Source organism: Canis lupus, chromosome 1, assembly GCF_003254725.2.
Source record: "Canis lupus dingo isolate Sandy chromosome 1, ASM325472v2, whole genome shotgun sequence".
Taxonomy (NCBI): Eukaryota; Metazoa; Chordata; class Mammalia; order Carnivora; family Canidae; genus Canis; species Canis lupus.
Window position 1 is genome coordinate 86,579,742 of NC_064243.1, and position 19,279 is coordinate 86,599,020.

The window sequence follows — 19,279 nt, forward strand, 5'->3', positions numbered from 1 at the left end:
CCATGAGTGCTCATTCAACATCTCCACATGCAAGCCATTTTCAATGTCTTCATAAAATAAGTCAGATTTTTTTTCAAGTTGCTTTCTAGTGACAATGTTAGTGGTAGTATTAAGGGGTATTGATATTTAGCAAATGCTTTACCAACCCCTTTTAATCAGGTGTTTATGTTAAGCATAAATAAGACATTTTCCTATCCTCACAGACCTTACAGTTTTAAAGGTTTATTTTTTTGAACAAGTATGGACAGATACATAATGATAAAGTCTGCTACAAGGTAAAAAAAAAATGATAGAATTATGACAGCTGGGAGGAGGCCTCGGGGTACAGAATGACAGAACAATTCACCTGGGAATGTAGAAGGACTCTGGAAAGGCAATCAAGGGGGAAAGTCTTTTTCTTTTGACCTAGAAACTCCTCTTGCAAGGTGAACAAGATGGCAAAGGACATTTCAGGCAGAGGAGTCAGCAGAAGCAGGGATATGGAATATGAAAGAACATGGGATGTTCAGGGCTAGGTCATTTCGCCTGTAAGAGCTGGAAATAGCTGGAAAGGAGGTTTCGTAGTTTATCAGGTTCAGTACTTGGAGTTTTCTCCTGCCAGTAATAGGCAGCCCTCAAAATTGGAGAGAAGGGACATGATATGACAAAAATTTGAGAATGATGAATGGAGCCACCATGAAAGGAAAGCTTAAATATTTTGATAGCTGTGGTTAGAAGATCTAGAGCAGTTAGTGGGCATTTGGATCATTTCTGCTTTTTTGGTATATGAACATTTGTGTACAAGTCTTTGTGGGGGTGTATGTTTTCATTATTCTTAGGTAGACTCCCGAGAGTAAATTGTGTAAATAAATTTATATTTAACTTTTTAAGAAACTTTACAACTATTTTCCTAACAACTTATTGAAATGCCTAGAAATTCTGATGTATCTGATACTTTAAGTTGTGATTCAGGTTCCATTCTTAAAACTGTTGGTCCTTTCAAACAAATTTCCTTCCCAGTTCTCTCTCCTCTCTCTCTCTCTCTCTCTGCTCATTCTGGGGGTGCTGGCAGCCTGCCTAAAACCTTCTTTGTAAAAGTTGAATGAGTTTAGAGGCATTTTCTCCAGCAAAGACTATTACATAATTGCTTGTTTTTATATCTTTTAAGAAACGCGAGTTTTAAGATAGTAGTTAGAGGAATGAATATCATATCCCAAGTAAGTTTACTTTTTTTTTTCCAACTTGGAGGAAGAAAATGAATCAGTTGAAGAAAAGATAAAAAAGATCACAACACAAGAAGCTTTTCACTTAATTTTCAAAGTAAATATAAATCTACACCAGGCTCTGCTATAGCAAACAGGTTCTCTTATATATGTATATGTAGGTGTGTTGCATCAGAAAAAAAAATAGATACTCTCAACTTACACACAGTGAATGGATGGGATCATTTCTTTATACAAGAAGTACTTATAAACTTATTGGAAACTAGGGGCTATGTTTTAGACTTCTTGTCAAAATTTTAAAATTGAGGATTTTTGGAATATCTCCTGAGAGCACCCCTCCCCCCAGTAGCCTTAAGAATTAATGTTTTCCATTTGGTGTTATATTCCTTCCTTAAAAGAGTGAAGTGAAGAAGATAAAAAACAGTCTTAGACTCAGGATACCAGTATCAAGCATCTTTAAAAGTTTTTTTATTCTGAGATCAAACAGAACAAACCAAGGAAAGAATAGAAGCAAATATCCAGTTCACTGGCTTGCATACTTTATCTGTTAAGGGGTAGCTGGGAAATATTTTAGGATCTGTGCACCATACAGTCTCTGTCACAACTGCATACCTGTGTCCTAGAGAAATGCCCAGGAATAAGCACGGCTATGTTCCATGAAAACTTGATTGACGGATGCTGACATTTATATTTCATGGAATTTTCACATGTCAGGAAATGTCCTTTGAATTCTTTTTCAACCATTTTAGAATGCAAAAACTTTTACCTCATGGGCTACACAGAAACAGCCAGAGGCGGGTGGGGGGGCGGCGCTACTTTAGCCGGTGGGCGGCAGTTAGCCACCCCTACCATGGAGAGTTCCCTTACCAGCAAGTGTTCTTTGCCTCTCTTGAATTTTGCCAAGCGCACTGATATCCTTTGTACACCTACAGTATCTGGCAGATATTGGGGGATAAATAACCCTGGCTTCAGTACTTGATATTTTTTTGCTTGGAAATATCTTCAAAAGTTTGTTGTTTCGGTTTATCCAATAGATTCTACATTTACATTAGACAAAACAGTAAGTTTTCCAGGGAAATTCTCCTATCTCCACTGTAAAGCCCTTTTTCCTGGGTTATGTGTTTTAACTCCTAAAATCACTCTTGGAACTGCCTTCCTCATCTGAAAGTTTAAAATTGCAAAATAAATTTTCCCTATGGAAATGCAAACATTCACTTACTAAAGTGTATAGAGAAATTACAAAACTTATTTCTTTTTTTTTTCCAAGCCAAACTGTATCCAGCTTTATTAAAGATACTTTTCATAAACAATCATGGTATTTCAGGCAGGACATGGGCGGACGATCGTTAACAGTATACAACAACTTTCAAACTCCCTTCTTCAATGGACTACCAAAATCAGAAAGCCGCTATAAAACCCAATGAAGTCTTCATGTGATGCTCTGAACAGGGAAAGTTTAGAGTGAGGGTTGACAGTTCACATTTAGCATGTTGTTTAACAACTTTTCACAAGCCAACCCTGACTTTCAGGAAATGAAATGAAAATGGCAGAATTATCAATCTGAAAATCCACAAGCTAAAAAAAGGAACTCTTTTGAGGGACACCATCTCAGTGGTGACACTGTAAAGTCCAGATTGCCTGACATACTGGGAACCATTTCATGGGGTCAGGTTCAAATAGGTCTCTGGGTTTAAGGGAGTCAAGTCTATGCTGAAGGCAGAGAGGGAGAAGAGGACATAAAAAAATGAATTTTAGTTTTTCTACACCACCAAGGTGGCTCATGTGTGTCAACATCAAGGAATCCCTCCTCCTGGGAGCCAAGAGGAAGTTTCTCAAAACTAGAAGGGGAAGGTGTTTTTCCCTCTTGTTATCAATCTAGCTCCGGAGATATCCTATTAGTGACATATGCCCTTCCCCAAAAACAACAATGAAGTGTTCCGTGTGCTAACAACATAGCTTAAAAAAAAAAAAAGTAAAACAAAATTCTGCATTCTTATAAAACTTGATAAAAAATAGTATTTCAAACTGTACAGTCACCAGAAGTACACAGTTATCAATAATGCACACACTTCACTTGGCATCTCCAGCACCTTCAGCTTTCTGTGCCTGGTCTGTTTTGCCATCTCCATTTTCTGCAGGGTTATTTCCATCCTTGCCAGCATCAGCTTTCCCCTTTTTCCCTTTGGGTACCTTCTCTCCCTTCTTTGCAGGGGCCTTTTTAGGCTTGGGCTCTAGCTTTGAAGGAGCAGGTTTAGCAGATAACCTTGCAGATCTTCTCTGTGGCTCATCCTCAACCTTGGCTTTATCTCCTTTAGCATCCCCTTCAGCCTTTCTCTTGGGCATGGTGGCGACGGTGGCGGGGCGTAAGCGATGGAGTGGGGATGTGGTGGCACGCGGGCTTTGGCCGGTCCAGGGGTCGTTCTCACCTCTTCTTCTTCTTCACACTGCTCCTACAAATTTATTTCTTAAAACACACACATACACACACACACACACACACACACACACACACACACACACATACAAGCAGTTAGGGGCACCTGGCCGGCTCAGTCGGTTGAGTATCTGACTCTTGGTTTTGGGTCAGGTCATGATCTCAGTATTTACCTTGGATTTGGCTTGGGATTCTCTCTCCTGTTGGTCTGTTCCTTCTTCCCATATGCATGCACACTTTCTCCCCCTGCTTCCCCCCCACCCCGCCTCTCCCAAATCAATCAATCAATCAATCAATCTTAAAAAAAAACCCAAGCAGTTAGTTTTAGCAATCATGATGCAGAATATGCTTGATTTCAGCCAAAAGGCCAAAAAGCCATATGATGCAAAATAGAAAAGGGACATCAATTTGCTAATTACTCTTTCTGCTCTAATATCATCCAGAATTCAGTCTCTGGAAATGGTGTGTGCATAATGAAAAGGATTGAAGTTCCATGATTTATGTTGTGTATGGAGTGAGTTAGGACCTCTATATTCACTGAAATTCTTCACAAGTAAATAGTTTCATGGACAACTACTAAAAGTCTTGAGATTTGCATTTTAGCTTTACTAGGGTTCCCAGACACATAATAAAACTCTACCATAATTTTCAAATCACAGAAGGTTATATTTATGTTTACATTTCCCTGGCCATTTTGGTTTTTACCTAGGAAAATGAGACCAAACAGGGAGAATTACAGTGTCTAATTAGTAGATATCACAAATACCTAGTGATATTTTGACCATGAAATATATTCTTGTGATAGCACATAATTGTGATTAGATAATTTAAAACAGTTTCATGTTAACTTCTTGTGGTAAGCCTTGGCAACATTAATATAAATAGGATACTTGCATTTTAATTGACTTCAAAGGCTGAAATTCTTGATTCTTCCTTGGAACCTGACCTCACAGTCAATGTTAATTAATGCAAACCAAATTAGGCTTTCTTAGAACAATTTGAACTATTTATTCCTTGCATCCCCTCCCCCCAACCACCACCAAATGTTTGCCTACCTTCCACTGCAGGAGTATTTTTAACTGACTTTTATTCCAGTTTTAAGGGTGAAGGATAAAAGTCAAAACGTTTCATTCAGTGTTCCAAAAGCTTTTTAATACCTAAATTACTGAATTGTATGTATGTGAGTGTGTGTGTGAATATTCTGTTCAAAATGAAAACTTAAAACTTCAACGACAAGTTGTATTTCTCCCTCTCCTTTTCCCCTTGGAGGTATCATTTTGCATCATTCTTCAGTGGTCAGTTCTAGCTAAAGTGAATATCAACTATTGGTTAGATAGGCATGCCAGATAAAAATAATTGGCTTAAAAATCTGATTATGTCCCATCTGCCCTGTTGTTTTAACAAAACACCTGCATGAAGTTAATTACCTTTTTAAGGATATTTTCTTCTTGCTTTTCAGGGCTAGGCAGGGAAGAACAAATTTGAAATAATTCTGGCCCTTCACTATTTTGTCAGCTGTCCTCCTTCCTTCTCACCCCTTGTAAGATAAGATGCTCCATGAGTCAAGTGTGGACTTAGGAAAGGTAGGCTTTGAGAGGAAACAAGTCCCTCTGAAGAATGGATCAGGTGTAATTTTGGAGCAATTAAGGAAACAAAAGTTTAGTTAAGCCATATTGGGGAACTGATGAAAATAAGCTTGACATACATCAGCTTTTTATGTTCTTCTATATTGATTTTTCCAAAGGGCAATAAAGATCTGCTAAAAATCATTTCAAAAAGACCAAGTGGTTTTATATGGCATATTTTAAAATACTTTAAAGTTCATTCTCATTTTGAACAATAACTAATTCAGAGAGTTTCTGTAATTACACTATTACTGTATGGAAAGTTTCTAGTACCACCCTAGAAAGTGCCAAAATTTTCCCATTGGTGAAGAATTAACCGAATGATGTGCAATATCTAAGAACAAAATCTATGTTGAAAGTCTCACATTTATTTCTTCTGTCAAAAATCACTTTAGGAAATGTGACCAGTTTGACTTAATTGGGCATGCTAGTGAATCTCAATATGTATTTTTTCATTTAAAGGTGAAATATGAGACATGTTATTTATCTCAGAAATTAGGTTAATAATTGCTATTAGAATGTTCCGTATTTTTATAGTGTCTTAATCAGTGTCTTTAATAAAAAGCAATTTGAGTAGAAACTGGCCATTCCATGAAATTTTAAGGAAAGGCATTATTCTTACTCAGTGTCTCTGGGTATGTAGCATGGAAAAAAAGATTAATATTTTATTTTATACTTGTAGCTACATTTTATTTTCTTGTTTAGCCTCTGTACTCACTTCAGTTGCTGAAAAGAAGAACATTCCAGAAAGGCTGTGTGGGGTAGTTTTGGGTTGCTGAATCAATTATTCCTCAAGATAAATTAGAGAATCCATTTAGTACATGATGAATCATTTGCAAAGCATTTTACAAATCTATGTATTTTCTTTACTTGGTAAACTTTCTCTTTATCTCAGCCATCTACTATCCCTCATTTTAAAACTCCATTTTCCTTTCAAATTCCTCAATAATGTTCTTAGAATGGAAGCCAACACTTCATTTGCTTGTTTTCATCCCCTGAGGTGACTCTTCACACTTGGATTTTTTCTTCAAAAGTAGTGTACAAACAGATTTCTATCCTTTTGCATAGAAATTACCAGCAGACAGTTCAATTTATTCATTCTGATGACAATCTTAGGTGGGAGACATGTATTAATTGGTGTGAATGAATCAGTTTTACTACTAAACAAAACGTAAATTTGGGAAGCATGAATAATTCTTACATTAATATCTTTCTGACTACATAGTATTATAGTTAAAGTGTATCAGTGTATTTTTTCAGGAAAGCGCATAATTAGTAAATACAACTTTAATTTTGTCTGTGTTCTCAAACAATCCCTAATGTGTTTTAACACTTTGTGTAACATTGCATATAATTTTATTTCAAAAGTGCTCACCAGGGCACAGGGGTAGCTCAGCCTTTGGCTTAGATCTCAGAGTTCTGGGATTAAGCCCCGAATCAGGCTTCCCTGCTCAGTGGCGGGGGGGTCTGCTTGTCCCTTTGCCTCTGCCTGTTGCCCCAGCTTGTGCTCTCTGTCTCTTTCTGCTGTCTCTCAAATAAATCTTAAAAATATTTTTTTTAAAGTGCTCACCCAACAAACTTGGCACGGGCATCATTCTATCTCCTTTACCCCTTATGTCATGTCCAGCCCCATTCTTCAACCACTCTCCACCCTACTAGGGAAAAGGAGCACACCTAGGCACGGACATGAGTGAAATTCAAGAAAATTCATTGTAGAACACATTAAATTCATTTTGACCTCAATGAGGAGTTTGTTTTGAAGTTTCCTAAAGACAGACCTTTGTGTATTTTCACAAGCAATCTTTTCCCTTCTTTTGCATTCACATCTTTGGAATGGGATTGCTAAAATTCTATTGCTATATATGGCACTGAATTGGCATTTAAGATGATGATGGCTGATGATGGCTGATACTTACACAAAGCTCCTCACATTGCACCAGGCATTGACTAGAGTACCAGAGGTATATTAACTCATGTAACTCTCACAACAATCCTAAGAGGTAGTAACAACTATAATTGCTGTACCATGAATGAAGAGACTGTGACACATAGAGGTCAAGCAACATGCTCAAGGGCACACAGTTTAGTCAATAGCAGAGCTGGGATTTCAACCCAGACGATTTGTCTCCAGCGTAATTCTGCCTAATATCATTAATACTCAGTTTTACTCAGCTCTTATTGAGCCTTCAAGACCTAATTTGAGCTATATAAACAAATGAGCAATTGTTAAAAATAGACTGGAATTTATGTCTTGCATTTTGATACAAAATGAAGTATAGCAGATTTGGCTGCAAGTTACGGAGACATGTTAGAAGGGAAAGGTGGATAACAACCATGCTGAATATGTGTGACCAGCTAACTATAATGGTCTTATGATGAAGGTAGTTTCCAGATTTGCAGATAAGGAGGAGGAGGCCAAGACAGGTTAATAAATATACCCAGTATGACATTGTAAGTGGTGCACCTGGCATTGGAAACAGCACTGTCCTGCTCTAAAGCTTCTCTGTTTCTCTCAAACTAGACCTGTCCTCAGAGCAACTAGAGAGGCAGCTCCAGTTATACGTATTTACTGTCCAAACTAAACATTTCTGTGAACCAACCTGCAGGCTACCAATCTGCAACCTGGCTTTCAATAATTGATACTGATTGCATACAGTCAGTACATTTGGATGCCATAGTATTAGTTGCCAATGTGGGAATGATTCTTTTACAAAACAAAACAAAACAAAACAAAACAATTATTTACTATCCTTATTTAGAGATAGTTTTTCTAACACCACATATCAGTCACAATTTTAAGCTATTTACATAAATTTACTTGCTTAATCCCCATAACACATCTATGAAGTTAACTGTGTCATTCTCTTCATCTTACTAATGAGGGTACAAACAGGACAGGGCTTTGCAGGGCATATAGTTAGCATTCAAACCTCAGTAGTCTAGCTGATGATTCTGACTAAAGTGTTACAACCAAAATGCTGGTTCACATACTGACACACAATCATAAATGGTCCAACTGAGTACGTAGGGCCCATTAGTCTTCTACATGAGGCCTATATATAAGCCACTCTATACCTCCAGAGATGCTCAGAGCAAGCACAAGGCAAAAGTTGTAAATTAAAGTATTAAAAATAACAACTTGAGATCTCCATACCAGAGAGTACTATAATAAGATTCTGTTGAAATATTAGTTGACTGAATCCTTTTTTGAGGTGCACATAAAAACCTAACTTATAATCTGTTCTACTTTGTAGTAAAGGCTGCTGTGCAGTTGCATCTATATATTCATAATGATGGCTAAATTTCCTCTTCATAGATTTTTTTTTTGGAAATACATAGAAGTCTTACAATTATTGCTAAATAAAATTTAAGGAAAAAGAGAAAAACCCTTAATCTGATATTTATTTGGTTTAGCAGGATTTAATTGCTGAGTGTCAATTAGGAAACCAAACAGTGGAAGACAGTTGTAGCTGAAGTTAGGGGCAAGGTGATAGCATCACAATAGGTCACTCTACGGGGAAGAAGGAGAGAATGTGGTAAAACACACATGACATTTACTAGAAAATGTAGACTATCAAACTCTATCCGTGAGTGTAGTATAGAAATGCAAAAATTGAATATGCACATGAATCAGGACACAAAGGGTGACATAGATTTTAATATATGCCATTGGGAATGGGTGCATGGGTGATTTTCTTCTGTTATTTCACTCCCTGAAATATTTAAAAACAAAGAAAAATGGTTAAGATCAAGAAGTTGTGAAATCAAATATATCACAAATAGAACAAGTAAGAGCAAAATGCTTCTGTAATAGTTTAAAAATAAGTATATTTTTTTACAGTATTCTTCAAAGTGATGGCTGGCGCCTATTCTAAACTGCTGCTTATTAATGCAATGAAAGAAAGGAGTATCAGTGTTTCTATGTGTAACACACATGCCATCAATCCTTAATGCACTACCTACTTAGAAATTCAGGGTGATTGACCTAAAGTCAACTTAAAGCTACACACACACACCCTTGTTGCAAATTTCATTAAAGGAATTTCCATTCATTTATTAGCATCCTTAAACTTGGACCTTAAATTACCAAATTGCTGTCAAAGAGCAAAACTTGATGCCTGATTCTACCCCTCCCCCCCACCCCCACCTCCTCAGAAGCCTAGATTTGGAAGAAGAGAACATTAAAAATGCTATAAAAAGGAGAGAATCACAGTGATATCTTTTGGATTTCTAGTTCAATAATATGTGCTTTTGCTATATTTACATAAAGATTTAAGATACAGCCTTCCTAAAGCTTAGAAATAAAGGTTACCACATATGAGATACATTTTTCTTTTTCTTTCTTGACTCCACTCCTGAAAAGGCAGGGCAAAAGAAATAACAAGTCTATTAGAATATTAGAGTCATTTCTCTGTGAAGGAGTAAAGCAGCCAAAGGGCACCTTCTCATCAGCTCTCTAGATAATAAGAAAGGTAAGGTAAGGAGCCCCACATATACTACATTACCCTGAGGCAGGGGCTCCTAGGAGCTGAATTTACACTTCACTTTTCTGATCCTTGTTGATGTGGTGGGATCAGAAAATTGTTGAATTTAAGGAAATAGATACAAATAAAATAATGGGTCTACAACAGAAGGCACAAACTTTATATCCAAATGAGATCAGCTCCAAATGGTCAAAACAACAGTTCCCCAAAATAATTTTCGATCTCATAGTGTCACAGGCAAGTATAATACAATCCAGTTCAGAAAATGCCTACGTCAGCCATCTGTGGGGGAGCAGACATTCAGGCAGGTGGTGTAATTAAATTTAAGAATGAGACTTTGGGGTGCCTGGGTGGCTCAGTTTGTTGAGCATCCGACTCTTGGTTTTGGCGGGGTCTGATCTCAGGGTTGTGAGATGGAGCCCCATGTGGGGACTTGCACTCTGCTAGGAGTCTGCTTCAGATCCTTTCCCCCATGCTTGCATTCATGCATGTGCAAGCACATACTCTCTCTCTAAAATAAATACATCTTTAAAAAATACACCATTAGGTTTAAGAGGCCTGGAAATGAGTATGCAAATTCTAGCTACATTATTTTCCAGCTGTGTGGCCTTAGAAGAGTTACATTATCATTTTAGATTTAGATTTCCTTAACTCTAATCTAAGATGTAATGTCTCCCTGGCAGGGCTACCATAGAGTGAATGAGTAAATAGACCTCTGTATTAAACACAGTGCCTGGTGTATATATAGTAAGAGCTTAGAAAATGAAAGAGCTTAGAAAATGCTTTTCCCTGAACAGAACTTACATTCAGTGGACTTGTAGGAGATTTCATCAGAGTGCTTAGATGGGAGACAGTCTGTGAATGGCTTTCATGGCAATTGAGCCTGTTCTTTCTATAGGTCATACAAAGCCCTTAACAGGTTTCTGTCCATGGTTTCTGTATCATAATCACAGTGGTTGTATAACATGTGGACTAGTGCAGAGGAGTAAGGCAACCAATCAGTTAACTTTCAAAGCTTGACATCCTGGAATAAGTGATATTGTGCTTCTCTGTACTTATGTCGTATTTCATAAGAAAATGTGGGTCATAAATTTATGGAGTTTGACCTCTCTAGAAGTTCACAAAATGTCTATACAAAATTAAACATTCCCTTTACCTTACCCATCTCTCCTTATAGAGTGACCTCAATTACCTGGAAGACTTGCATGTTTTTAGATACTTTATAAATTATCAAATGTGAAAAGATGATTGTCTTTGAGGTAATTGGTCTAAGTCTCTGTGGCAAAAACTTCAGCATGATACTTGGACATAAATGGGAATACTTTAATTGGCAAAGATATAAAAAGGGCTGGCACTCACTCAGCAGATACTAATTGAATGCTTAGTCCACAGGTATCTGTGCAGGTTCTTTTGGGGCAGAATGGACTGAGCTGCTTTGTTCAGTGTGTTAGACGTGGATCCCAGCTCAAGGATTTCCGTACTATCGCTACCCTGTCTGTGGATTTGCTACTGCTCATGCTTTTTATACCAAAGTGTTGACACAGTGAAGCCCATATAGTTTTAACACAAAGTCAAGGCCAAAGGCAAGGTATTTGGTTTGCTCTTTCAAATCTTTACATCTCTGACAGCCATTGGGGAAATCAACTGGTAACTTAAAATGTATAAAAATGACACCAAAATCAGTTGAAAGGATGGAAAGCCAAACCTCTGCTGGTTTTGCAAATTCTTTTTGAGTTACTACAGCTGTGGGTGAATTTTAAATTTTTTTTGTGTGTAAATAGCGCACATGAATGGAAAAGCTGTATACGTTATATGGAAAGTCTTGGATGTAAAAGACTTTAAAAGCACATTATAGCTATATGTTCTCAAGAGGCATAGAATCTCTATGAAGGGGGAGAGATACATGAATTATGTGGCAGAAGCTATCTTGAGACATGCAGAGTGTTTGAAGGAAAAGGGAGGGAGGAAGAAGGGTGAAGGAATGGAAGGGACATTTGACTTGGGTCTTGCAGGATAAGTAGGAGTTTGCTAAGTGAGGGGTGGAACGGACAAAGTATTTTTATGCAGTAGGTGTGGCTTGATCACAAGTACAGAGACATGAATAAACGGAGGCTATAAGGGAGCCTGAGAGGGCCAGATAGAGTAGGGGTAGGAAATGAGTATAATGGAACTAAAACCAGAAAGCTGGGAATGTTCCAGAAGGCAAATAATCTTACTTGCCAATAAAATCCTCCACACATCAGATTGAGGGTTTTTCCATGTGCATTATACTCTAGGTAACACATAGGTAATTTTAAAAAGGTACCTTCAGGTGGACCCAAATTAAATTTACATTCCTATTATGACTGACTTCCATGGCAGGAACAACAGATTTTCTTATGAACTAATCTAGAGTAATTCTTCCCTTGAATATAGAGCTTTTTCTCTCCTTTTATGGGGGGAGAATAATAAGACTTGAGATAACAATAAGTTTTTCTTTCTCATTTCGTAAGAATGCTTCCTTTCATGGTACTTAGCTGATACTGGAGGACTGAATCTTTCATGCGGGAAAGGAGAAGGTGAATTTTACTATGCAGCCCATCGAGGATGTAGGTTAGCCTTTTGATCAAATGTACCATCTATGCTGTTCGAGGAGGAGGTTCCACTCAACATCTGAAACAAGCTGAATATGTTGCTTATTAAATGAAGGGAAGCTGTACTTCTGAAGCAGTGTGAACCAGGTTAGGAGAGGAGCCTGGAAGGAGTTTCAGGAAGGTGAGGTTTGGACTGGCTGACCTTGATCCCAGAAACCCAGAATACCAGAGTGTACTGCTAATGGAGTGACTTTCAAAAGCACCTTTATCGAAGTAGTGTTGGCACAGATGAATTTAAAACCAATTCTGGGATTACGTGTTTAAGGCTTGGGATGAGAACAATCTGTGTCTTCATTTCTTGAATTGATAACATGGATCCTTTTCTTTCCTAATGTATACATGCACAAAATACACAGTAATATAATAATTCCAATTTTACACATTTACTATGTGTCAAGCACTGTGCCTGTTGCTTGAAATACATCGTATAATCTAATGCATATACATCAATTTTAAGAGATGAGTTTTAGTTAGTATCTACATTTTACAGAAGAAAAAAAGCAAAGCAGTGATGCCAAGTAACTTGTTAATTGGCACAAAATGAATGTGTGGATGTTAGGATTTATATGCAGGAGAGGAACCTGGGTGGCTTCTGGGTCATGGTGATACAATGGGCAGTACTTGGGGGTCTGCCTAGAGCAGAGCTGTGAGTGTGTGAGAGACCTGAGCTGTCTCCCAGGGCTGGTCCAACTACAATTCAGTGTTTCTACTATGCAGCATCAGAATCATAAATATCACATGGCAGCATTGAAAGGATCATCTAGGAGACTTAACAAGAAGAGAAAAATATGTAATTGCTTTATACACTGTGATTACAGTGATAAAAACCTATCTGGAGATGCGGTCAGCTTCTGCATGTCAGCTCTATGAATGAGCACTGCTGTCCTGTGGATATGAGGTTTTTCGTTAAAAATTCCCCTTTTCCTAATCAGATTGGAAAAGATTAAGATGATGATGATACTGGGGTTTGGCAAGAATGTGGGGGAGCATGCGCTCTCACCCAGTGCTGCCAGTAATATAAACTGGAGTGACCGTTGACATTTTTCACTAAAATTAAAAATTTGCAAAATATTCATTTAGCACTTCCTCCTCTAGAAACTTATCATGTAGATATACTTACATTTGTGCCCAAAGGAAGATGGGCACAAGGATGCTTATTACAGCTGATAATAGGAAAAATGGAAATAGCCTAAATGTTCATGAGGACAAGTGTTAAATAGTGAATTTTGATATAGATATATAATTAGTCGAATACTGATTAACTTAAAAGGAAGGAATATATATCTATATCCAGTGACATAACAAGTGAAGGTAGATTCACAGAGAAGAGTATTGGAAAATAAGTATGTTCTTCTTGTGACATAAAAAGTATATGCCTATGTATGATCATAGATTCTTGGACAATGTCGAGATAATAAAATTAGGAGTGGTCAACTTTGGGTAATGGGGAAGCAGGAAGGGGAGCTTTTAATTCATTTTGCTTAACATTCTTTATTCTTAGTATTCTTTTGAGTTTATTTTCTAAAAATATATTTCAATAAAAATAAACCTTAGTTGTTTTTTTTTTTTTAATCACTTGATTTTGCTACAGTTTTCTCTGAGATGATGATTCTGTGTTTTCCAGTTTCACGAATCCTGGTCTCCCCACCCTAGATTCTCAGGGTGAATGGTATTATGTGCATATGTCTGGGTAGGGTGACCAGGAGAGCACATCCTTTCTCCATCCCTTTTTTTCTGCCAGCTTGTAGGCCTTTGCTTAGACTGATGAGCATCCTGGAGGATGCAGTGGGAAATGAGGTGAGCAGGGACGTCCTGGAGGAATCTGTAAACTGTGTGTCAAAAGACGATTCAGTTGGGACACAACTATATAGAAACAAAGATTGTGGTGCCAGCATACAACGTCTTGAATGTAAATTGACTAATTAAAAAAATGAAGGAATAGTTTAACCTAAAGTGAACTAAAGTTTAACTTTATCTGATCTATGAAGAAATTTGCCAAGCACAATAGTACTGTTATAAAGATAGCCAAAACTTGTTTAATCTGCTCCGTAGAGCTCCTATTAAAGATTTCGTGAACTAATTATCGGTATGCAAATAGGCGAGTAATTATAAAACAGGCTTATCTTTTAATTAAAACTGGCCCAGAATTATGTATGTTCACCTGATAAAGTATTATGCACTATTATAGATTATTTCTAAGAAGAGTTCTTAACTGATAGGGGAAAATATGTTTATGAGATATGTTTAAACCCCTATGGTAGTCTCAGATTTGCTCTTAGATCCAGTTGAGGCATAATGAGATGGTTAGATTCTTGTTAGCTCACCTTCATGTACAAAGCATCCAGCTGACAACAATACATGTGAGAAAAGCTTAAGAGTTTTATAGATATTCAAATCTATCCTTAAAGGAGCTAAACAGAATAATTACTAACAAATTCTGCTGCTAATATATTCCTAATTAGGAAGGAATATCACACATTTTTGTAAAATTTGAACAGACTTTGTCCCTCATTTTGGTCTGGGCCACCACAGATTGTCATGATTCATTTGTGAACTTTTTCAGACATAGTCCATCACTGGACATAAATCTATTACCTTTCCAGAGGATAATTTGCAAACTAAATGCTTTGGAGATAGGAAGTTAAAGTAGGCCTCCAACTTGCTCTTAAAAAGTGTATAAGAGCAAAGAGGGTATGAATTCAGGGAGAAACAGAGGCTTGTGACCTTAATAATGATTACCTAGATTTTTCTAAGTTGATAGTGTAAAAATAATTTAAATTTATTGGCTGGCTAATCTCTACAATGTTGTTAATAAAACACATAATCTGGGAACTGAAATATTTGATTAGAATGGTTTTCTCACAAATGTGTGATTATGATGCTTTTCACGTGCACATGCTCCAGTCTCTGTCAAGTGCTTTTGATACTCAGAGTGGTCAGTGAGCCCACGGAAGACTTCCCTTATCTCTGTGAGCCTCAGTGTCTTGATCTGTACGACACTTAGACTAGTACCTGATAGATTATGCAGTGAGACCACATATAAAACACGTAGCACAGGGCTTGGTGTGGAACAGATGCTTGAATGTGAGTTTTCGAGGAGTTTCTCTCCGAGGTGTGCAGGGTGGAAGATGAATCCATGAGAAGTTTTGTCCAAAGTCCATCCTCCTCAATGTCTGAGGAAGGAAAGCTCGGTCTCGATCAGTGACTAGGCTTATATTCCACCTGACCCAAACGGCCAAGCCAGGAACAAAGAGGGTTTATCTACTTCTGTAACAAACTTTGATGGTTTTTATATTGCCATTCCTGTTTTGTTTGGATGGGGTTTTTTTTTCCCCTTTGGCTACTCTACTTGAAAACACAGATATCTGTGGAATTTCTACAGGTTGACATTTTTGCTTTTGATCCAGGGACAGTATTACACTTTGCAGTGGTGGATAGCAGGGAGAAAGGGTAGAAATGAAGCTGCGATGGTTGTGCTAAGATTTGCAGCCAGGGTTGCTCTGATTGCTTTCATAATGTCTCCTGTTTCCTTTTGTGTACCAGTTGCACATGGGGGGTTATTATCATAGTATGTAGATTCCCCCTAGCAACTTGCCTGCCCTATAGTTCACTCAAGAGCACAATCTTGGTAAAGTCGTTTGGTTTCTCTGGACGTGCATGTACTTGTTTATCTGGTTGTTAAGAACAACAAATCTTCTCTAGTCATCCTGTGTCTTGAATTGACTCTTCAACTTTGTGTGTGTTGACAGCCTATTTCTTAATTTCTCCTGTTTTTTTTTTAATAATAATGAAACTTCTTCATCAATGAGAAATGGGACTTATATGCAAATTCTTCTGGAGTAAGCAACACACGGAGTTCAATTTGGATGAGCATGCAAAAATTGTCAGATCCTTGCCTGAGAGCAGGGTCAGAGATGGAAGTGAGCATTAGGCGAGAACATGAGTCAACAAGACAGAAGAAAATTCAAGGATTGAGACTGCTTAATGAGAATTTTTGCCTCCTTCATGATTTTGCCCAAGGCTACTTCTAGTTTAATGCCTCACAACAAGAATATTGTCTGCCTTCTCCATGCAAACACAGAACCTGCCCAAATGGCATCACTGCAGAAAACAGGGAATGAATTGAGGACTAGCAGATGCCAAGAGAGGCACAGACCACTTTCATTTTTCAGGGCTTAAGTAATTTTAAAAAGGAAAGAAATGCCAAGCCAGGTCACAATAACTGTAATATCGTTTAAAATGATTACGATCAATAAGTTAACACTTGTTTCACTGAGAGAGAAAGTCATCAGTGTAGATTTGAGATCTTCATCAAGAGTGACCATTGGGCCAGTTGGACCTCTGGAAACCCCCATCCCAGGTCCTGGCATGATCTATCCCCATATGGTATGTTTGAGACTGAGTATTCTTAAGTAATAACAATAGCCCTTGGCAGGTGGTGGTCCTGACTTCTTCAACATCCACACACTGGGGACATCTGGAAGAGAATCCCTACAAGCTCCTTTTGGAGAGTTACATCAAATAGCTGGTTACCTGTCTAGCTAAAACCTTGTCTTGATTGTGGCTGAACTAATGGTAGGCATTGACATTTCCTGATTAGGGCGGGAGAGACGATGGGGCAAAGCTACACTAACACTGCTCACTATTTTTCAGGGGGGCCATGAAGTGCTGTTGAATTATCTATACTGTGTTCAGAGGTGGGCCTTAAAGCCATAAACCACGTTTTCTCCTGTTCCATAGCTTCTGCTCCTCATAGTGGAAACATACTAATGTTTCTTATTTCAAATGCCCCCATCCATTAAACCAGGGTAGGCCTACTTGATAATGAATAGAGGAAATGGAGAAAATTAGACCACTTCTATCATTCATGTTATTAGTGTGCCCAGTACTCAGTGTTATCAGCTGCAGTGATATGATAGAGGCTCCTGAGGGGAAGATTTTCCTAGCCGGGTTTATTTGGATGTGAAAGTGCTCTAAACAAATCGTACCTGAATTGTAGAATTAGCATGAAATTAATAAGCGAGGCTTAGCAAAGAATAGGTTTGTATGTAATAAGGAAAAACACTGCAGTGCAACTCTGCTTGGCTGGGGCTGTTTCAGAGGCGTTTGTAGGAGAAGGAGTAATGGTAATTATACAGGAAATTGAAGAGGATAAGAGAAGAGAAAAGGCACTTTGAAAGGGGTGGGATGGCCAGGGGCAGAAACCCCTCCAGTGGCATCAACCACACTGAGGAAGACTGCCGAGAGGAAGATCTGCTTCGAGCAAGATGTTGTTCTTCTCTGTTCTTCTACTTTAACTGTCCTTAGAGACTGTGGCAGAGGATGAACAGGTGGCTCTGAGGACCAGAAATGATGGTAAATGCAGTGACCCTACCCATGCAGGGTACATCAACTGTGCAGATCTAACTGGAGCCCATTAGTAAGTTCTGGATCGCAAACATTTGTTTGATTTTATGCCTCACCCACATGGTGAATGATGGTAGTCAAATAAAATACATGCATCTAGATATCAAAATCTCTATATACTGCCTTGCCTGGAATAGTCTGTCTATATACAACCAGATTGGTGTCTTTTTTTTACTCCACTTGAGGAATGTATTACTTCATTTCCTTCTCTGTGCTTTTAAATTTTGCAACAATGAGTACTTTTGGTCACATAAGTAAACCATTATACTGTTTTATGTTATTTATTATGTTTAATTCCATCAAATAAGATTTGAAAGTGCAAAAAAATTCTTTTTTAGGACAAATCGGCTCATGTATGTTTTTGCTAGGTGTACAAGAAGTTAGGGCTATTTTCTTAATTGAAGCCCTGCTTGTCATATTTTAAAAAAATTATCAGATTTTTCTTAGCCATATCAAATTATTTAATGACTCGGAGGAAGCCAGATTCCTTTCATGGCTTTGGAACCCTGGGAGGCGGCTCTTCTCCATGGCTGTCATTTGAGGAGAGCAGTTGAGTGGAAGTGTGCGCCTCTAGTGATGGTGGCCAGGGTGGATCAGCAATATTTCTCTCACACACAGACACACGAATAATTGTTCCCTTTCCTAATAATCTCTGCTATGATTTGAATTTAAGAAACATCTCTAAAAATACTATGTACTTGGTACTAGCTTTAGGAGAGAAAAATGTTTATCCAGCGTATACTTCCCAGTGCCTATTATATGATTGTGTGGGTCTGGCAAAATATGGTTCATATATATTTAAAAAAATAAAACTGAGAGGGATGAGAGGGACACCTGGGTGGCTCAATGCTTGAGCATCTGCCTTTGGTTCAAGATGTGATCCTGGGATCCTGGGATCGAGTCCCACATCAGGATTCCTACAGGGAGCCTGCTTCTCCCTCTGCCTGTGTCTCTGCCCGCCACTCCCCCCGCTCCCCATCTCTCATGAATAAATAAATAAAATCTTTAAAAAGCTGAGAATGACATGAAAAAATATTTTGTGACATGCATCATGCAGAGGCCATTGTTCTGATCATTCATTGTGCTTTTAGAAAAAGTAGTCTGTGGCGCTTGCCAAACATGAAGACCCTTAAGCTCCCATCAATTCTGATTTTGTATTTATGGAGTCCCTGTGGAATTTGTATTTTTACAAACACACCAGGTGACTATGATGCAGGTAGTACAGGAAACTCGAAGGGGATAATCTTTTTTTTTTTTAATTTTTATTTATTTATGATAGTCACACAGAGAGAGAGAGAGAGAGAGGCAGAGACACAGGCAGAGGGAGAAGCAGGCTCCATGCACTGGGAGCCTGACATGGGATTCGATCCCGGGTCTCCAGGATCACGCCCTGGGCCAAAGGCAGGTGCTAAACCGCTGCGCCACCCAGGGATCCCCTCGAAGGGGATAATCTTAAACCTGTGCTTTACACTAAGGTAAATGATCTTAAAAGTAT

General features: G+C 38.2%; 1 protein-coding gene across 1 annotated transcript; it reads right to left on the reverse strand.

Moving 5' to 3' along the window:
• Positions 1-2,447: 2,447 nt before the first annotated feature.
• Positions 2,448-3,559, reverse strand: LOC112643853 (non-histone chromosomal protein HMG-17-like). The gene has a single exon (XM_035702228.2). It carries the CDS (start codon positions 3,543-3,545, stop codon positions 3,273-3,275), a length of 273 nt encoding a protein of 90 aa, XP_035558121.1. The 5' UTR covers positions 3,546-3,559; the 3' UTR covers positions 2,448-3,272.
• Positions 3,560-19,279: the final 15,720 nt, after the last annotated feature.